The sequence below is a fragment of the Schistocerca piceifrons genome, chromosome X, assembly GCF_021461385.2.
Source record: "Schistocerca piceifrons isolate TAMUIC-IGC-003096 chromosome X, iqSchPice1.1, whole genome shotgun sequence".
NCBI lineage: Eukaryota > Metazoa > Arthropoda > Insecta > Orthoptera > Acrididae > Schistocerca > Schistocerca piceifrons.
In genome coordinates, this window is record NC_060149.1 from 295,258,463 (window position 1) to 295,278,992 (window position 20,530).

General features: G+C 36.7%; 1 protein-coding gene across 20 annotated transcripts in view; it reads left to right on the plus strand.

The window, feature by feature from the left end:
- Positions 1 to 20,530, plus strand: part of LOC124721411 (twitchin) — a 377,390-nt gene that overhangs the window by 126,004 nt on the left and 230,856 nt on the right. For all 20 annotated transcript variants that reach the window (XM_047246370.1, XM_047246371.1, XM_047246372.1 and 17 more), the window contains 10 exons: positions 4,717 to 4,931; positions 5,315 to 5,521; positions 6,021 to 6,161; positions 7,364 to 7,531; positions 7,628 to 7,752; positions 10,398 to 10,575; positions 12,880 to 13,030; positions 15,309 to 15,445; positions 16,574 to 16,737; positions 16,958 to 17,099. In XM_047246370.1, coding sequence (XP_047102326.1) covers positions 4,717 to 4,931; positions 5,315 to 5,521; positions 6,021 to 6,161; positions 7,364 to 7,531; positions 7,628 to 7,752; positions 10,398 to 10,575; positions 12,880 to 13,030; positions 15,309 to 15,445; positions 16,574 to 16,737; positions 16,958 to 17,099 — 1,628 coding nt within the window. The remainder of the gene's footprint in view (positions 1 to 4,716; positions 4,932 to 5,314; positions 5,522 to 6,020; positions 6,162 to 7,363; positions 7,532 to 7,627; positions 7,753 to 10,397; positions 10,576 to 12,879; positions 13,031 to 15,308; positions 15,446 to 16,573; positions 16,738 to 16,957; positions 17,100 to 20,530) is intronic.

Genomic DNA, 20,530 nt, shown 5'->3' on the forward strand with positions numbered 1-20,530 from the left:
GAACCCATCGTTCTACCATTCCTAGACCGGCAAGGGAACTTGCTGTTCCAACAGGACAATGCACGTCCGCATGTATCCCGTGCCACCCAACGTGCTCTAGAAGGTGTAAGTCAACTACCCTGGCCAGCAAGATCTCCGGATCTGTCCCCCATTGAGCATGTTTGGGACTGGATGAAGCGTCGTCTCACGCGGTCTGCACGTCCAGCACGAACGCTGGTCCAACTGAGGCGCCAGGTGGAAATGGCATGGCAAGCCGTTCCACAGGACTACATCCAGCATCTCTACGATCGTCTCCTTGGGAGAATAGCAGCCTGCATTGCTGCGAAAGGTGGATATACACTGTACTAGTGCCGACATTGTGCGTGCTCTGTTGCCTGTGTCTATGTGCCTGTGGTTCTGTCAGTGTGATCATGTGATGTATCTGACCCCAGGAATGTGTCAATAAAGTTTCCCCTTCCTGGGACAATGAATTCACGGTGTTCTTATTTCAATTTCCAGGAGTGTATTACAATACAAGGTTAATATATCTATTATTTATTCCTATCCAAGAATTCATCTATGGTATAGAAGGAGTTTCAAGGAGATATTATTTCAATTTATTTTTGAAGCTATTACTGCTGTCTGTCAGACATTTTATTTCCTCTGGTAATTTGTTGAAAATTTTTATAGCAGCATATTTTTCCCCTTTCTGTGCCAAAGATAGGTTGAGTAAAGAATAGTGTAAGTCTTTCTTTTTTCTGGTATTATAATCATGAATGTCACTGTTGTTTTTAAACTGGTCCATGTTGTTGAGAACAAATTTCATTAGTGAGTAAATGTACTATGAGCCTGTTGTAAGAATTCCCAATCTTTTAAAAAGATGCCTACAAGATGTATGACTATGAACCCCAGACATTATTCTAACAACCTTCTTATGAGCAGTGAATACTTTTTGTCTAAATGTTGAGTTACCCTAAAATTTTATTCCGTATGACATCAGAAAGTAAAAATATGCAAAATATGTTAGCTGACTAATTTCTGTATCCTCAAAATTGGTTATTATTCTGCTTGCAAAAGTTGCTGAACCTAGTCGCTTTATAAGATCCAAAATGTGAATTTTCCAATTAAGATTCTCATCTATATGTACACCCAAAAACTTAGTATGCACTACCCTGTATACTGACTTCTGTTGACGAGTTATACTTATTGAAGGAACTGTACTTTTTGCAGCAGAAAATTGGATGTATTGTGTTTTTTCAAAGTTTGTTTTGAACACCATAGTGCTTTGCTAGGCATGGTCCTGTTGGAGATGGTATGCCATTGCCTTCCTCTGACCTTTGAACTGACTTACCCAGCCACTTATTGGCAGAAGTACAGTTTAATGTAGATTCTGAACTGCTGTGTATCTTAGCATTTTTCACAACAAACATTACCAGAGATGAAAAAGTATACACAATGAATAATAATTCCTTAATAATCCAAGCAGTCGTGTCTCTTTAGTGTTAAGGTAGTATACTTATTGGTAGTCACATGTACTCCTTCTTGATCATTATAAATATCAGATAAATTCTTAGTTTCCTGTAGACATAAAAGTGCAAGTAAATTTTTCCTGACTACCAAAGAGTAAAATTTTATATCCTTTATTCAAACAAATCATACACTACGTGATCAAAAGTATCCGGACACCCTCAAAAACATATGTTTTTCATATTAGGTGCATTGTACTGCCACCTACTGGCAGTTTCTCCATATCAGCAACCTGAGTAGTCATTACACATTGTGAGAGAGCAGAATGGAGCACTCCGCAGAACTCACGGGCTTCGAACATGGTCAGGTGATTGAGTGTCACTTGTGTCATACGTCTGTACACAAGATTTCCACACTCTTAAACATCCTTAGGTCCACTGTTTTCAATGTGGTAGTGAAGTGGAAATATGAAGGGACACTTACAGCACAAAAGCGTACAGGCCGACCTCGTCTGTTGACTAACAGAGACTTCCAGCAGTTGAAGAGAGTCGTAATGTGTAATAGGCAGACATCTATCCAGACAGTCACACAGGAATTCCAAACTGCATCAGGATCCACTGCAAGTACTATGGCAGTTAGGTGCAAGGTGGGAAAACTTGGATTTCATGGTCGAGTGGCTGCTCGTAAGCCACACATCACACCAGTAAATGCCAAATGACGCCTTGCTTGATGTAAGGAGCGTAAACATTGGACGATTGGACCGTGGAAAAATGTTGTATGGAGTGATGAATCACAGTACACAATATGGCAACCCAATGGCAGAGTGTGAGTATGGTGAGTGCCCGGTGAACATCATCTGCCAATGTGTGTAGTGCCAACAGTAAAATTCGGAGACGATGGTGTGGTCATGTTTTTCATGGAGGTGGCTTGCACCCCTTGTTGTTTTGCGTGGCACTACCACAACACAGGCTTAAAAGATGGTTCAAATGGCTCTGAACACTATGGGACCTAACTTCTAAGGTCATCAGCTCCCTAGAACTTAGAACTACTTAAACCTAACTAACCTAAGGACATCATACACATCCATGCCCAAGGCAGGATTCGAACCTGCGACCGTAGCGGTCACATGGTTCCTGACTGTAGCGCCTAAAACCACTTGCCCACCCCGGCTGGCACACAGGCTTACATTGATGTTTTAAGCACCTTCTTGCTTCCCCCTGTTGAAGAGCAATTTGGGGATGGTGATTGCATCTTTCAACACGATCGAGCACCTGTTCATAATGCACGGCCTGTGGCGGAGTGGTTACATGACAATAACATCCCTGTAATGGACTGGCCTGCACATAGTTCTGACCTGAATCCTATAGAACACCTTTGGAATGTTTTGGAACTCTGACTTCAGGCCAGGCCTCAGTGACCGACATTGATACCTCTCCTCAGTGCAGCACTCCATGAAGAATGGGCTGCCATACCCCAAAAATCTTCCAGCACCTCATTAAATGTAGGCCTCTTAGAGTGGAAGCTGTCAACAAGGCTAAGGGTGAGCCAACACCATACTGAATTCCAGCATTACCAATGGTGGGCACCACGAACTTGTAAATCATTTTCAGCCCGTTGTCCAGATACTTTTGATCACATAGTGTACCTTACAGTAGTGTTCATTTTAAACTGTTACCTCAGCATGATATTTGGTCCACGTTTTGATACCAGAACAACTGGCACATTATTCTTCAGATTACAAAAATCTCCATTATGCATGGCTCAGATATGCCAAGGCTTTCTTCAGTCACAACTTGTCTTGCAGTAAATCTTCATTGTAGACTTTTTAAGCGATGCAGTATGGCGGTCTGTCTCCATAGCTCAATGGTTAGTGTGTCTGACTTTAATGCAGAAGACCTGGGTTCAGTTCCCAGTACTGTCAAGATTTTTCAGCGTAGGAAGACTGGTATGGGATGCACGCAGCCTCGTGACACCGACTAAGGAGCTACTTGATGAGAAATAGTGACTTGAAGATCGAGAAAGCATACAACGGCTGTAAGAGCCATGTGCTGTCCAAATGACTCTCTGTACCACGTTTAATGATGCCATTGGCAGAAGATGACAAAGGCTTTGGTCAGTTCTGATTGGTTCATTAGGACCAGAATGTAGAGCTTGGTTGCTGTGATACAGTACAAGTCTTATACATAATTGTGAAATTAGAGAATACTATTTGACATGAATTTGTGATGTGGCATAATATTCTGTCTTTTTATATCCATCTAAGGTAGTTGAATGAACAAAAGTGGATTTGAATAAGATGCTGTAATTGGGTTCTGTCCACTTCTTTATCTGAGTGGTCAGTGAAGCTGACTGCTATGCAGAGACCTCATGTTCAATTCTAGATATTGCCAGAGATTTTTCCTTGGTAGGAGGACTGGTGCAGGACGCACTCAGCCTCAGGAGAAGTTACTCAACTGATTAGTAGTGGTTACAAGGTCGAGTAACCTGACAGCAACTGGGAGAGCAGCGTACTGTCTACATGCACCTTCATGCTACATCTGATGATGCCATTGGCAGAGGATGACACGGAATTTGGTCATGTCTGATTTGCCCATCTAGGGCAAATGTGGAACTTTAACTTTTTCAAATTAGGCTGTAAGTAGGCTACAGCTAATTGGTCAGAAAAGCTTTGAAACATGTGAATGTTAGTTTGTAATTGTTGTTGGAGAAAGGCGTGGCATTGAATTAGGGCATAATTGAAGTTTATATTCTATTTGATGTGAGCACTATGGATATTTGAAGATATTTGTTTACCTGGCATTCAGAATCATTGTACTTTGTAAATGCAGATGCCTCCATTTTGTGTATGCAATTTGCTCTAGGGTGTATCCAGAAGCTTACTTTCCATACTTTGAATAATTTTTTTTCATTGATCTTTATTCATCAGATATTCTCTAATTCAAGTGTATACACTTTCCCAGGTTCTACAGTTGTAGCCACTTTTTGTGCTTATAACTGTTGAGATATGTCTAACTCTCCATTTCAAGCTTTATTCAATTGTGCAATGCCATCTCTTGTAGAGGTAATAAAATTAGTTTCTAGATTTGATTTTCAACAGGCAGGTTAACTACAAATATTTCAACTTTTTCATTCACTTATTTTATTATTTATTTAGTTGTATGCTTATTGCAAGACTAAAATAGTGCTGTTCTTTCAGTTAAGAAAATTGGTATGGAAGATAATTTATTCTCCTTGGTTTTAACTTCTGTGAATGTTTTTTCTTATCCACAGAATACAAATTAAGAATCTGGGAGGAGGCAAGCACCAACTCATTTTCAATCAAGTTCAGCTTGACGATTCTGGAGAAATACGGTGTGAATCTGGAAAACTGTCATCAACTGCAAAACTTACAGTCAAGAAAGGTGAAGAGAAACCAGTTATAGATTTCCCTGATGAAGTTGATGGCCCTTGTAATAAACCTATAATATTTGAGGTCCCATACAAAGGCAAGTAAATTTTCCTTATTATATGTCAAAGATCTATGCCTTTAACTAATTTAGAAGTAAATGAGACCATTCAATAAATAGCAGAAGTGTTGACTCAACAATAGGCACACACAAAAGAAAAAGGAAACTTCCTAGCTTTTGGAATCAATCCCTTCTCAAGCTAGATTAAAAATAAATGTGCACCCACACTCGCATGTGCACAAAGGATGAATTCTGAAAACTGGCAAGTTTTCTTTGTCTCTTGTGTGTTTGGTGATGACTCAATGCTTCTGCTATTTAGTGAGTGTTCTCCTATACTCCTAAATTGTTTACATTCTACCACAATTTTTCCTACTAGATTTTTGCATTTTTTAGTTAAAGTAATGTTTATAAAACATTTCCAGTGGAAGGAACAAGGCAGTCACAGATAGAAGCAAAACTGTTAAAGGATGGTAAACCTCTACCTCTGAAGGATGTGGATGTTGTTGTAGCTGAAGACAAAATAATATATAAAATCAAGAAACCAGCTAGAAATTTGTCTGGCCCATACCAGATAAAGATTTCGAACTCACAGGGAGAAGCTGTGCAGAATGTGAAGATCAATATGCAAGGTAAGGAAAAGTTAAAAATTGTACTTCTTTTTGTAAGGAGTTTTAATTCTCTCTTGAAGCTCTTTAAGTTTTCAAATAATATATTATGACTATTTCTTCTTGCAAAAATGGGCTTAATGTATCGTTAGTGCCATGTTGAGATATGTATTTTATTGTCTCTGCTATAACATTGAGAAATTTAATAAAGTCTTCTAACATTTAGTAGATATTTAACTGCAATCTTGGACAGTGGCATATAAAGTCCTTTGGCGCACAATCTGTTTGCCCATTGGTTAAGAAGTCACCATTTCAGCTGAACTGACATTAGCAATAAGAAACATTAATTTTCTCAGATTTGTTGTTGAATGAATTTTAGAAATAACAGTAATTTTTTCCTCTTATTACTGCAGTTTTTAACTGAACATTTGAGACATCTATATAATTCATTGTTATTGTGTATGGTTAATATTAGGTAAATGAAGATAATTCTTACGACATTTGTTTTCCTATTATTTTACAGATGTTCCATCACCGCCAAGGGATGTAACTGTTACTGAAATATTCCAGAATTCATGTGTTGTTAAGTGGAAACCATCTGCTGATGATGGCGGAGCCCCCCTTGTTCATTACGTTGTTGAACGCCTGGATATGAGTGTCAAAGGCAAGTATCTGTGAGTTTGTCACATATGGTTTTCCTTTATAAATGAATTTGTAATTATTCCAGCGTACTTTAAAATTAAACTGAACCCTACAAACTTTTCTAAATTTCACAGGACCAAATTTATTATTACTTTTTCATAAACAGTTACGTTCTAAATTTGAAGGTATTTTTCAGTACAAAATTATTTGGAAGGATTTCATTTCACTCCACAGAACTATGCTTCATATTTTGGTACCTTAAGAATATTTTGTCAGAAGAAATCTCCCAGACTTATACTGTACTTTTGGCAGTCACCTAAATCTCATACTATAATAATACTGTTGACCCCTTTGTGGAATGTTAAAGCTTTGTGGTTTGGCAGCAACGAAATTTTTCTGTTGGTCTGTTTTTGTCCTTTTTTGTATTGATGCATCTCGCATATAAGAATATAGTGTGGTATGAAAGTTTCATGTCAGTACCAGTGCTATTTCTGTGCAACTTCACCATCTATTTTTAATATGAATCATGTCTCCTTTGAACATGTAATGAAGCAGAAATACATTGTGTCTGAAATGCTGATTACTATGTACAGAGTTGCTGTTACTATGTCGCGAGCAGAAAGAATATTCCTGTATACATAGGTGTTCATAAATGACTAAAAATCAGAGATTGACAACCAAAAGTTGAACCAAAGCCCATTGAATGTAAGAAAGATGGCCTAATCTGTGGAGAGTGTAGGTTGTGACAAAATCTTTTTTTATAGTGTTAATTTCTGTAATTCATGCTTGTTTATTTGAAAGTTAAGAAGTTAATGAAAGTGAGAAACATGTTAATGAACTGCAAAATTCACTATGACTAAATACCCAAAGATATCTGAACTGTACACAGGTCAGGTATTTTGTTTCTCTTTTCATTTCTACATTCTCCTTGTCCTTCTTCTCTATGTAACCATTGAAGACAGATACAGAGCAGTAACAGTCTAATTTTATGATTAAGAAATGTCTTAATTGCTTCAATTCAGTAAATGACTGGCACAGATAGTATTGATGCTTTGTTGTTTTTCCCATCACTCATTTAGGGCTACTACTGTTAACAAAATTTCATCCATTTTTAAGTAGCTGCCCTCTTCTGTACTGCAGTTCTCATGATATGCATCTTGCTCAAACTATCTTACCTTGTATAAAAACTAAACATATATACATATGTCTTGAATTTGTTACCAGGTGGTTGGGACAGTGTTGCTGAAATCACACCTGACAAGCCCACAGTTTTTAAGTGTGAGGACTTAGTTCACAAAAGAGAATATAAATTCCGTATACGAGCAGTAAACAAACTGGGCTCTTCTGAACCAGCACTTTTTGCTAAACCAGTATTGGCAAAAGATCCATGGGGTAAGTTCTTCTTAACAGAGCAGTGGGCCTTCTCTGAACATTTTATTTTTATGAAATTCATTACCTACTCAATAAACAACTTTTATTAATTTGCAGATGAGCCAAGCAAACCAAACAATGTGGAGGTTGTGGACTGGGATAAAGACCATGCTGATCTAAAGTGGACAAAACCTGAAAATGATGGTGGAGCTCCAATCACTGGATATGTTATTGAGTTTAAAGTATGATAATTGCTTCACTGATTTTCAGTACATAAGAAAATAACTGCATGAAAACATCTGAGTGTGTTTTGTGTCTAATTTGTTTTTATCTTAAAAACAAATTTAAAAAAACATGCTCTAAGCCATGCTAACAAATGTGTCCTCTGGGTTATTTGTACCAGTCGTTCTATCAGTGAAGTTAGAGAGGGTCATCACTTTCATTTCCTTTTCTGTGCATTTATTCCTTTTCAATTGAGATAGGTCGAGGTGTGCATATTAGTGTAAGGAACAAATAGTTTTCTTCAGTGTATACACCACACTAAACTATATAGCTGAGGATATTTCATGTACTGATGTCATCAAATTACCAGTTTTGTACTATCTTAGATGAAGAATCATTGATCTGTGAACAGCAACTGTAGTACAAACAAGATGTATCTAGAATCTATATCGTGCTCTTCCAGTGCTGCTCTTTGGGGCACAGGCACCTGCAAGTGCCTGTCACTCGCCCAATGGCAGGTGCAGGTAGTATATACTATCCACCACCATGTTCTATGCCTGCATTTCAGCTGTTTGTTCACACCTGTCCACCTCTGCCCACAGGTGCCTGGCTACTTGTGGGTGCCCAGCTATCTATGGCAGCACTCAAATTGGAACAGCCTGATCTACACCATTATAAAAAAATTGCTAGAAGCTGCCCTAAAAACAATGTTCCACACCCTGTCACTGTGCAGCCTGGTGATGTACACATTCAACTTCAGATATTGTGCCCATAGACACACTTCTGATTTTATCCAACACCCTCACATAAATGTTCACAAACACTCTTGCACAGCATGGTAGTCAGACCTGGCGACTATGAGCTTGTGTAAAACAGAATGGGATGACACTTGGTCTAACCTGTGCAAGCAGCAATTCCTACTGAGCGCATTTATTAAAGGTTGAAGTAGTGTGTGATACTACTTCTCAAGATTACATCTGACACTTCTACAACCATCTCTGAATTTCAACAGTAAAGTTCTCTGTTGATATACAACATTTCTCTTATGGTGTCTGCCACTGGAGCTCGTGGAACACCCCCATAATGCTCTTGTGTTTACTGCATGATCCTGTGATGAAACTTGTTGCTCTTCTTTGGATCTTCTGTTAATCTAATCCAGTAAGGGTCCCAGATTGATGAACAGTACTCAAGATTTGGCTCTGTGAATTTTCTGGCTGAATTACATTTTATTAATCTAAAGTCTTTAATGGGGGTTAGAATGGAAAAAAAATTTTTTTCGCAGTTTTATCTCATTATAAAATTTGCTATTATCTATGATATATATGTCGCTTATAAACTCACATGGGAAGTATTTTTTTTAAATATAATATACACTGGTTGAAAATGTTAAAATTTTTATGTGCATTACTTCAAGGTCTAATAAAATCAGTAATTTTTTATATAGAAGGCTGTGGATTGCTGTGTTATAAAGGTAATGTCCAGAAGAGGATGGGCACTAGGTTGAAGATGTTGAAACAAAGTTTGAGAGACAAGAAACTTTCTGATGGTAAAACCATAAGAGGCAGGCTGACAGACAAAATGATTGATGAATGACAGCAGTATTATGGCACGGCCATTAGAAATAATTTGTTGAAAATGAAGCAGGTAGTATGGGCTACCTTCTTCCACAGACTGTCAACTGATGAAAAACCAGTACACCACCTTTGCCCTCCTGGACCTAATTCATGGTGCAATTACCACAATGCCCAGTACTCAAACAGCTCATACAGCCATAAACATGCCATCCCAGCAGCAGTCATGGATATTATAAAAACTATTTACAGAGACCTGGCAAATCCTGAATTATTGAAGAAGTGTCTGCTTGGCCAGACTCAAAATCCCAATGAGTTGCTCAGTAATTTTATATGGACTCGATTACCAGAAAATGTTTTTGTTGGAATGAAGACACTAAAGTGGGGGGTCAGTGATGCTGTTATTGCTTTTAATGATGGCAACATTGGTAGGATGAAAATGCTACAGCATATGGGAATTAATCCTGGAGTAAACTGCATCAGAGAACTTGAACGGATGGACAAGATTCACACTGATAAAGTAGAGTATGCAGCACAGTGGGCCACTAAGGAGTCCAGAAAGAAGAAAAGAAGAAAAAACTTCAAAAAAGTCAAGAGGATGATATACAGTATAGGGCAGGGTGCTTCTGAGTGACTAAAAATAAAAAATTAAGCATATATTGAGTTACAGTCTTTTGAAACTTTACAAACCATTCCTGAAAGTTTACATTTGCTGTTGCATTTTTCCCTAAATCTCAGAAACCACTTTGAGTAGTGTATTCAAATTTTCAGGGACTAACAACATACATATCCTGAGTATACTGAACTAAAAGAAGAACACAATGTTTTGTATAATTAAAATTATATAGCATAACATACAAAAAATGTACACCAAAAGCAGCAGCTGAAATGCAATTATTGTAGTTCAGTAGACTCAGAACATACAGTTAAGGTCCTGTAAAAGTCTCATGTCAATGGCTACAGTGGTTCCTGAAATTCAGGGAAGCCAAGTCACTAAATTTAACATTGTCAGGGCACGGCATTTCAACTCCTCTGTAACTGTACTTTAATGCATAATTATGTTGATGATATGCTGATTTATGATCCTTCTATAGGAAAAATTTGGAAAAGACTGGCAAACTGGAAAAGTACTGGATGGTGACATAACTGCTGCTACCATCGATGGTCTGAAGGAAGGAACACAGTACGAGTTCCGCATTAGAGCAGTTAACAAGGCAGGACCAGGAGAACCTAGTGATGCAACAAAACCAATTATAGCAAAGGCAAGATTTGGTGAGTGTGGTTCAATTTAAGGTATCAATTTCAAATTTGGAATACAAATTTTAAAAACTCATATTGTTATTTCATGTATGTTGAATACGTACCACCACAGAAATAGTGTGAAACACTGAATTTGTGGGAAAAAAAGAGAGAAATGAAGTGAACTATTGCAGTAGTAATCTCCAGTCAAGCCAGGAAGGATGATGATTTAGCTTTCAGCTTAGCCATTATTGTGCACAGTATTCATGGTTTGTCTTAATGAATCTTGACAAATTTTGGAATAGATCCAGCACTAAGGCTGTGGTTGAACTTGTCTACTGCCCTTGTAATAATTTAGCTAGTATTCTGTATAAAAGACTTTTTATACTGATGTTTCAAGTCCTAACTAAGTATAAAATATGTAATTGTTAAAATTACATGGAGGTTGAGTGGCTGGCCAATACTTATATTCAGGTGGTGAAAATCCTAGTACTGCTAACAGGAACACTTAAAGTAGGGAATAGTAATTGTAGCTTTTGCAACTCAGATGTTCTGTCTTTAGTGACAAAATGAGAATTGGTTGGGGAAAACTGGAAGAAATGGGTGGGGGGGTGGCGGCTGATCACTCAGGTCATAGGATGTGAGGGATCCACCTGTTGTCAGGGTGAGGGAGAGGCAAAGCAGTACCATTTATCTTTACCTCACCACATACGTATAACAAGTGCAGCCCTTTTATTTAGTAAATTAATAAAAAATTAAAAGCAAAGAAATCTTGTGTAATATGACTTTATTCACAGTTTCATAAAATGAAATCTTATCTAATAACTGGATGTTGTTCACTTATGTCTGATAGATATGCTATATTTGTAAAAATCGGTCAAACATTAAAAAATTAAGACTGGTTTATGGTACAGTGAATCAAAGTTACATTGAGTAAAACTGATTTGCATAGTAAATGCAATGAATTAGTTTGTCTTCTGTATTTTTTGTTTTTAAATGATATGCAAACCTGGGTGACTGTATAGTTTCATGAAAGGCTACTGAGGAGAAGTGAATGTTGAAGGAATTACAAGGATTCTCAAACTGATTGAATTATTATGGGTTCCACAGGTATATGATAACTAAAAATATTGACTAGTGTTGCTCACTAAGGTTTCACAATTATAAACTCATCAGGAAAGCAGTAGCACATCTAAACTATGGGTGTCAGCCTGAAAACTCAAAAATTATCATGTGAATTATGATTGGAAGGTGTTAACTGTGGTTTGCAATCAGTTTGCTCATTATGCTTCACAACAGTGTCTTTGATTATAATGCAGTGAGCTTTTCTTCATCAATGTGTATTGTATATTCATATGTTTTGACTGTATGTCATTAAATTATTCTTCAGTTTCCCCATGTGCACAGTATCTAGAATTTCACATACAAGCTATTCGCCATGTGATGCTCCAATGAATTTAAAAACAAAAATACTCTCTGTGTATAATTCACAATATTGCATGTAGGGAGACTATTTATGGTAAAGACAAATGATCTTAAAAAACATTAATAGTGTACTAAGTCTCATTTTATGAAGGAAGATATATTATCAATGCTGTGAATCAATATGAATGTTGTGCCTTAATATCATGGACCTGCTGTGTGTCATTATCTAAGTGGCAAGGTTGATTCATTGTGCATAATGTTTCCATTCTGTTGTCAATGAGGTCTTGTTATTTAAATCATGAGATACTTTTCCCGAGGGCACTTGAAGTCACTGACACAATATTAATCTGCTATGGCAGAACATCTCCATGCAGCCACCCTACACATATATTTTGAACACAGTTTGTAGATTAATCGAAATATTTTCAATGTTTTTCTTTTTAATGGACTATTATCAATACGCTGAACTTAATGAGGTACCATTTCTTTACATCTCACAGATGGAGAATGAGGGATTGTAAGTTTAATATCAATGTTAAAATCATTTAATATATAGTACTAATTAAACTTAATATTGGAAAACATTAACGAGTTAACCTATTGAAACAGGTTGGACCATCACTTTATATTTTATCGAATGAACCATAGCTATATCATTCAAATGTGAGTTATGAGATAACATAAAACCATGCTCCTCATTCTGCAGTGTTGCTGTAGTGTGTACTTTATCAGACATTCTCTTGTAAAAATGTATCTCATAAAATTTTCTCATTGAGTATTGTAGTTTAAAAATTCATTACTACTCTACATGGTTTAAAATTTTGGTACAAACCAATGAACAACTTGTCTGCTAAACATTTTAAAGATACTTCAAAAGTAATGGAAAGATAATATATTTTCTATATTTTTCAGTGAAACCATTTATTATTGGTGATGGATTAACCAACATTGTTGTAAGGAAAGGACAAGTTATAAAATACGATATAAAGTATGGTGGTGAGCCAGAACCAGTGGCACGTTGGGAAGTTGATACAAAGGAAATTGTAGAAGACAAAGAAGAACGGTAAAAAAATTAATAAATTAATTCTAATGTAAGCCCTTTTATTTCACAAATACAAACTACTTCATTTTGAGTGTTTTGTGGTGGTTGGTGGGTAGAGGCTATTTAGGATAAGGAAGTAGAAGGATTTTGAAAATGAGAAAAGAAGATAAAATTAAATACTGGATTATAACTAGCACTCCATTTCAACTATAGGTAGTTGATAACATGACATGACAAAATAGAGTAGTTTTGCACTGGTAATGCTGATGATATTGTGCTACCAGTATGCAGTGGGGTACCAGTAGTTTCAAATTATTATATATATATTTTTTTTTATTTCTCAACTAATACTGGAATGCTCATCAGAACATATGTTAAGAATATACATTTAAGAAAATAGGATCAATATAAAATATGCCTAAACATGGTAGATGTATGTAGCGTCACATGGAGATGTACAATATAAATGAACTATAGTACAGCAATGTACAGTCTGTGTCATATAGATGAATACACAGAAATGGATATTTGTCGGTAATGCAGTAGTGTCATTTTACACTGTGCTATTATGTAAGTGCTGATGAACTCAACACTCCATTATGCCTATAACTAGAGGTGTTGAGTTTCATTCCATTGATAATGCTCTTTGGTCTACCAGAAAATATGGATTGGAACACAATCACTACAGCATTTCTGTAATATATATTTTAGTCCAACTAAATATTGTTGGATATCTTAGGATCAACAGTTAAAAAAATCATGTATTGTACTAAAACTCTTAATCTATTATTAATTAGACATGTTTCTCATACTGCATCTAAGAGTATCACAGTGAATAGCCTATCATTTATGCACATTGTGACAACCAGATTAAACTGGCACATTGTCTTACAAACAAGTAAATGAGGCAACTTAACCAATTATCATACAATGGCCAGGCATATAACAAGGGGTTTAGCACTGTATTACATGACAAAACAAATCATAGACTCAGCTGCAGTAGGAACTATTTGGGTCATGTGATTAGGCACAACACTGTTCTGGTTCAGAGTAACACATGTTGATATTGCACATTGCAAGAATGGAAAGTTATGGTAGAAAGTGGCTTCATGGGCAGTCACAATGTCTTGCCGTTACTATGATCAAATTTGTTGAGGATAAGAAGGAGAAAGGAGCCACAGTGCTGTCAGGAAAAGTGACAAAATATGCAAGGAAAATTAAGTCTATTAAGTACATTCTGTACAAATTACAGCAGAAGAAGGATAATGTCGGTTGGAGAAGGATTCAAGTAACCATCTCAAAGAGAAAGAAGCAAAACGTGCACAATAAACATCCCATTGGTGGTATTGATAATATGTTCTGAGGCAGCAGTTCTCTGACATTATAAACAATACAAAGAAATACCAACTTTTAGGAAATTTGTTAGCTTTTATCGCACATAACTGGATTTCAAGGCTAGCAAGAGAGAGAAATTGTTATGTGTGTAGAATTTAGTTTTAAAAGGTACAGGATGTATGAACCATCGTTTGCAAACAACACCATAGTTTCAGAAAATGCATTTTACAAGGGTAATCCCAAAAGTAAGGTCTCCTATTTTTTTATAAGTACATCGACCTGCTTATTTCTACAGTGGTTTACATCAGTTTACATCTTGAACATTTAGCCATTTTTTGACATAATCACCATTTCTGTTTCTGCATTTTTGTAGACGCTGTGGCAGTTTTTGTATGCCCATGTCATACCAGATTGCCACTATGCTGTTCAGAAAGTTATGAACCTCTTCTTTCACCTCGTTGTTAGAACTGAATCACTTTCCGGCCAAATGTTCTTTTAACTTAGGGAACAGTTGATAGTCACTGGGTGCCAAGTCAGGACTATAGGGTGGGTGGGTGATTATGTTCCACTGAAACTGTTGCAGGAGAGCAACCGTTTGCTGAGCGATGTGTGGGCGAGCATTGTCATGGGGACTGTGTACGCCCTTGCTCAATATTCCTCTTCTCCGGTTCATCAAAAAAGTCTTTGGACTGAAGACCAGAATAACAACAACTTCTTTTTACTTGGATCAATTCACATCAGTCTTCGTTTTCCTTCACATTTGGTTCTACAGACTACAATGTATAATTAAGAGAGTGAGTGACTAGACAGATTCACTTTGCTTCAAAGGATGATTTTGTTGTGTAGAAACAAAAAAGAGAACAAACTTTTAACTGTAAATCATATCCATACTTACACATTCCTCTCTAACCTCATATTCATTTACAAAAGAAAGTAATTAATGCAAATTTAATTTCCATTTCAGCATTACCATTGACAAATATGAAAGAAACACAGTGCTTACTATAAGGAGAACAAGTAGAGCTGACAGTGGAAAATATAAATTAATATTGAAAAATGACACAGGCATTTGTGAATCTGTGGCTGATGTTGTTGTCTTGGGTAATGTACAAATAATTTTTAATTCATATAGATTAAACTATTTTAAAATTAATTATATTAAATAATATTGTGGTTTCCAAATAACTCTTATATCAAATAATGATAGTAGCTCATATGAATGAAATGATTTAAGTCTCATTTTAGTGTGTGCAAGATTTTTTCTTATTGTTATGTCCTTGTGAATGGTTGTAAAACTTGCTTTTCTTATTGAAGTCATATTCAGTATTTGAGATTTATATCAATCCTTGCTACCTCACTACCAATGTTTTGTTTCCTAGTCTCTCTCTTTTGACAATTTTCTGCTTTTTAATCATAAAATCCGTACTGCGTGTATAGAAATGTTGCTGTGCACATTCTTTTAGTTAATGCTTCACTTTTCTGCTGAAATATACAAACCAGTTTACTAAATAATGATGAAATAAAACAAATTGCATAAAAATTAAATTCTGAGAGACAACCCTCCCTCATCCTCACTCCACATGTTCAGTTACAGTTGGATATAGTGTGACTCTAATTTACTGTTTCAATTTAATAATGTTTTGCCACTTAGTGATTGATATTTGAAACCTTGGTTTTTTGATTTTTCAATATTCCTGTTTAATTTACATGAGGTGGTCTATTTTAAGAGTGACCAGTGACCTAGAAAAAGTTCATGTTTACTAAGTGCAAGTTTACATGTCAATTTAAGATTTTCTTTTATTGTATTATCTTCTGTTTCTATACATCCATGGTCAAAAAGTGACAAGATTTTCCACTTTGAACACTTACCAGATTTTATGCATGATCACCTCATCATGGGGGTTTTCATTGGACATAGTTTGACTCTAGCAAATGTTATTTCACAGCTTTTATCATGTAGATAAGTAATGGCAGAAGAAAGAGACTGAAGTGGTGATGTGAAACTGTTTCTAAAAATTTGTGATTTTTAATGAAGAAATTTATTTGGTGATTTGTTTTTCAAATCTCCTTAAACATGTGCTGGTTGATCAATTCACTAACCTCATATATTTTTATAAAATTTCATCCTGTTTTCACAGTAGAACACTGTTTGTATTTTTTGCTGCTACATTGTTATATAAAATTGGTAACTGTGTTGTCACCGTAATGTAAAGTTTTTTCTTTTTGTAGACAAACCCTCGATGCCTATGGGACCAATGAAGGTTGAGGAAGTGAGAGCAAATCATGTGAAGGTTAAGTGGGAGAAACCAGAGGACAATGGAGGAACTGAAGTTACTGGATATGTATTAGAAAAGATGGATCTGGATACGGGACGCTGGATTCCAGCTGGAGAGGTTAGAACAGACAAAAAATTTGTAATGCTTCATTGTATTACCAATACTGGAAAATAAATTGAATAATTTCAGGACTATATAATAAAGGTGATACAGTCTCCTTCCAGTACTGAAAATCATACTTAATGCTTGCAATTGTAAAAATAGTTCTCTAGTTTTGTTGTGATATCTTCGTTAATTTATATGTTAATACTTAAGTATGTGACAAAAATTTAAACAGGTGGGCCCAGATAAAAACACTTTCACATTTGATGGCCTGACACCAAAGAAAAAATATAAGTTTAGAGTAAAAGCTGTTAACAAGGAAGGAGAATCTGAACCACTGGAAACGGAGGGAACTATACTGGCTAAGAATCCATATGGTAAGGGCATTATTTTATTATTATTATTATTAAAATTATAATGAAATGTACTAACAGTGTTTTATTTCTTACTGTGAATTTTAAATTCTTTTTGTGATATTTTCTATTATATCTTATCTTGTGTTTTCCATTGCATATACATTGCCTGACAAAACAGTGAAACACACAGAATGGGAGGATGAAATGAAACGAAACTTATGGACCGAGAGGGTATGTGATATTATTGCAGTGATTATTACACTGAGCCAAAATTACAAAGAACTTGATGATATGAGCCCACTTATCAGTATGACATTACACATCCTTTGGCCAGGATAGAGGCCAGGATGATTTCACTGATTCACTTGGCAAAAGTGTCATAAAGCCTTTGTATCATCTCCTGATGAGAGCTGGCCCACAGCTGTTGTAACTAGTCCTTGATATCCTAGATACTGCCACTGGGATGGAGTTGACATCCAACCTTGTCCCACTCATGTTGAATCAGGGATAGATCTGTGTTCTTACTGGCCAATTGAGGATCTCAACATCACACGGTTTGTAGAGACATAGGCCGTGTGTAGACAAGAATTTTCCTATTGAAAAGTGACACTATGACAGTGTTGCTGCTTCATGTGAGGATGCAGGATGTCAGTGACCTGAAGTCTTACCTGATAGCTCCCAAGGCCATCATGCCAGGAGTAACACAGCTGTGCCTCTTCAAAACATTGGAAGAATGGAACCTCTGCCCAAGTTGTCACCACACTCACTAACGATGGTCATCTACAATAGTGCAGTGCCACGATTCATTGCTGAACAGAATCCAGTGCCATTCATCAGCAGTCCATGCTTCCCAGTCACAGAACCACTACAAACACCAACATTTGTCTTTATGGTGTAGCAACAGCCTATACGTGGGACAACTGCTGCTAGTCACTGACCATTTAGATGACACAAAATGTTGCAGAGAATCCATTAATTTTTACTAGGGGTTTACAGTGTACTTGTTGCACTCTGTGGCAAGCCTTCCATGTGATGGTCAGACATGTCCAACTGGAATCTTGGCAACAAGTATGCCTGCCCTCACGTTTTCTTGCTGCCTAACATCAGGCCAATGTCACATCTGAATGCCCGACAAATCTGGACATTGCATGATATGACCAGGCAGCCAAATGGAGACTGACAGTGAGACCCTTTTCAAATTCTGTCAGGTGCTGATAAGGCTGTCTCACAAGTGTATGCAGCGTTTCCATGTCTTTGACAGTGACTACTCAGTGCCTGATGCTGTTCACACCCCTTATATGTCCTACCAGGCCTAGCAACAGAGCTGAACATGAACAGCACCTATGTACTCTGTGGTCATTGTACCTGTCTCAGAAAATTACAGCTCTAATCATTTACATACCCTCCAATGGTGCATATGTGTATAAAGTTACAGTGATATCCGACCAGGCCTAGCAACAGTGCTGAACGTGAACAGCACCTATGCACTCTGTGGTCATTGTACCTGTCTCAGAAAATTACAGCTCTAATCATTTACATACCCTCCAATGGTGCATATGTGTATAAAGTTACAGTGATATCCGACCATGTCTTCTGAATGCTTTACTTTTTTTGTCAGGCATTGTATTTACATTTTTGTTAGTTTGTATCATTGTGTTACACTTTTTGTCTCCTTTTAAAATGTTTTCTTTACACTTTCGCTCATATTAAAAATGAACTAATCTTGTTTCTCGGTTATGTTTTTCCTATATTCAAGTTATCTAAAAACAATTTTATGATTTATTAGTACAGTAACAGTTCAATATATATTTGCTTTGCACAGTTCCACATATTCAAAGTCTGCCCCTTTCTGGTTCCTTATATCTGTATTTTCGAGGGTATGCTGAAAAGTTATGCTTCCAAATTTTTGAAGTGAAAACTGTTAACCCTTTAAGTAAAAAAAACCTTTTTAACATTCTACTTCTTTAGTCATCATGTCTACATATTTATTTCTCAACTTAGTCACCCTAACAATGAACACATTTCTCCCAAGGAGAGACCACTTTGTTAATACTGTCACTGTATAATGTTTGACTTTGTTGACGGAGCAACAACCTCACCTCTTCTTGCACTATCAAAGTGAAATCTTTGAAGGAGATCCTTAAATTTTGGAAACAGATGAAAATTGAATGGGACCAAGTCAGGAATGTAAGGTGGATGACCAATGACAGTGAACCCAAGGCATCGGCCTGTTGCAGGTGCTCTTGTGTGGTCTGGTATTTTCGTGCTGAAGGAGAGGATGCTCCATGTGTGGACGAACTCTTTGAATTTGAAACTTTAATACAGCACACTGTTTCTCATGCACCAACATAATTAGCCTACAGTGCACACCACCATGTTACGTGCAACAGTTCAGAGCGCTCTACTGGCAGAGGGGTGCAAATATGTAGGCGTGAAGAATAAAAATGTAGGATGTTAATAATGTTTGTTTCATTTAAAAAGCTTTAAGAATTTTCAAAAATGTGTGTGTTCAAATGTGTGTTAAATCTTATGGGACTTAACTGCTAAGGTCATCAGTCCCTAAGCTTACACACTACTTAACCTAAATTATCCTAAGGAAGAACACACACACCCATGCCCGAGGGAGGACTCGAACCTCCGCCGGGACCAGCCGCACAGTCCGTAGCTGCAGCGCCTAGACCGCTCGGCTAATCCCGCACGGCAAGAATTTTCACATACAAAATTTGGAGACATCAGTTTTCAGCACAACTTCATACGTTTTTCTTCTGTGGTGCATTTTAACAGGATCTACAACATACACTTATTAAATTATTGATCATCTTGACAGTTTTATTATCTAAAACAAAGAGATGTTTTTGTAACTATTTCCTGAAAGTACATCTGAAAGAATTTTGTAGAATGATTTCACAAACATTCGTGAAATCTTCTCGGGTGATCAGCCGAGTAAAGGCGTCATCTTCTCGCCACGTTTCGAAGGGTTTCGTACCCATCATCTTCAAGCGAAGATGATGGGTACGAAACCCTTCGAAACGTGGCGAGAAGACGATGCCTTTACTCGGCTGATCACCCGAGAAGATTTCACGAATGGAATACGCCGAGAAAGTCTCAAATCACGATTTCACAAACATTTTAAAAATTTGCAGATCCCTTAAAATTAATTACTGCAGGCATAAATTTCTTGAGCAAATTGTGGAAGAGGTTAACTTTGGAACAAACACAAACCCAACTGAGATGAACAACATTTCAAAACCTGTTGTTTTACAGTGGATCCAATTTACAATTTATGTTGATACAAGAATGTTCAGTTGCCTATAAAAAACATGAATTAATACTCATCTATTGTTGAATTAACTATTTACATTTCATGTTACATTTGTGGGATTCTGTGTGTTAGTGAGAGTTGGGCACATAAGTTTATAGTTACCTTCATCTTAAAATTCATAGTCAGTGTG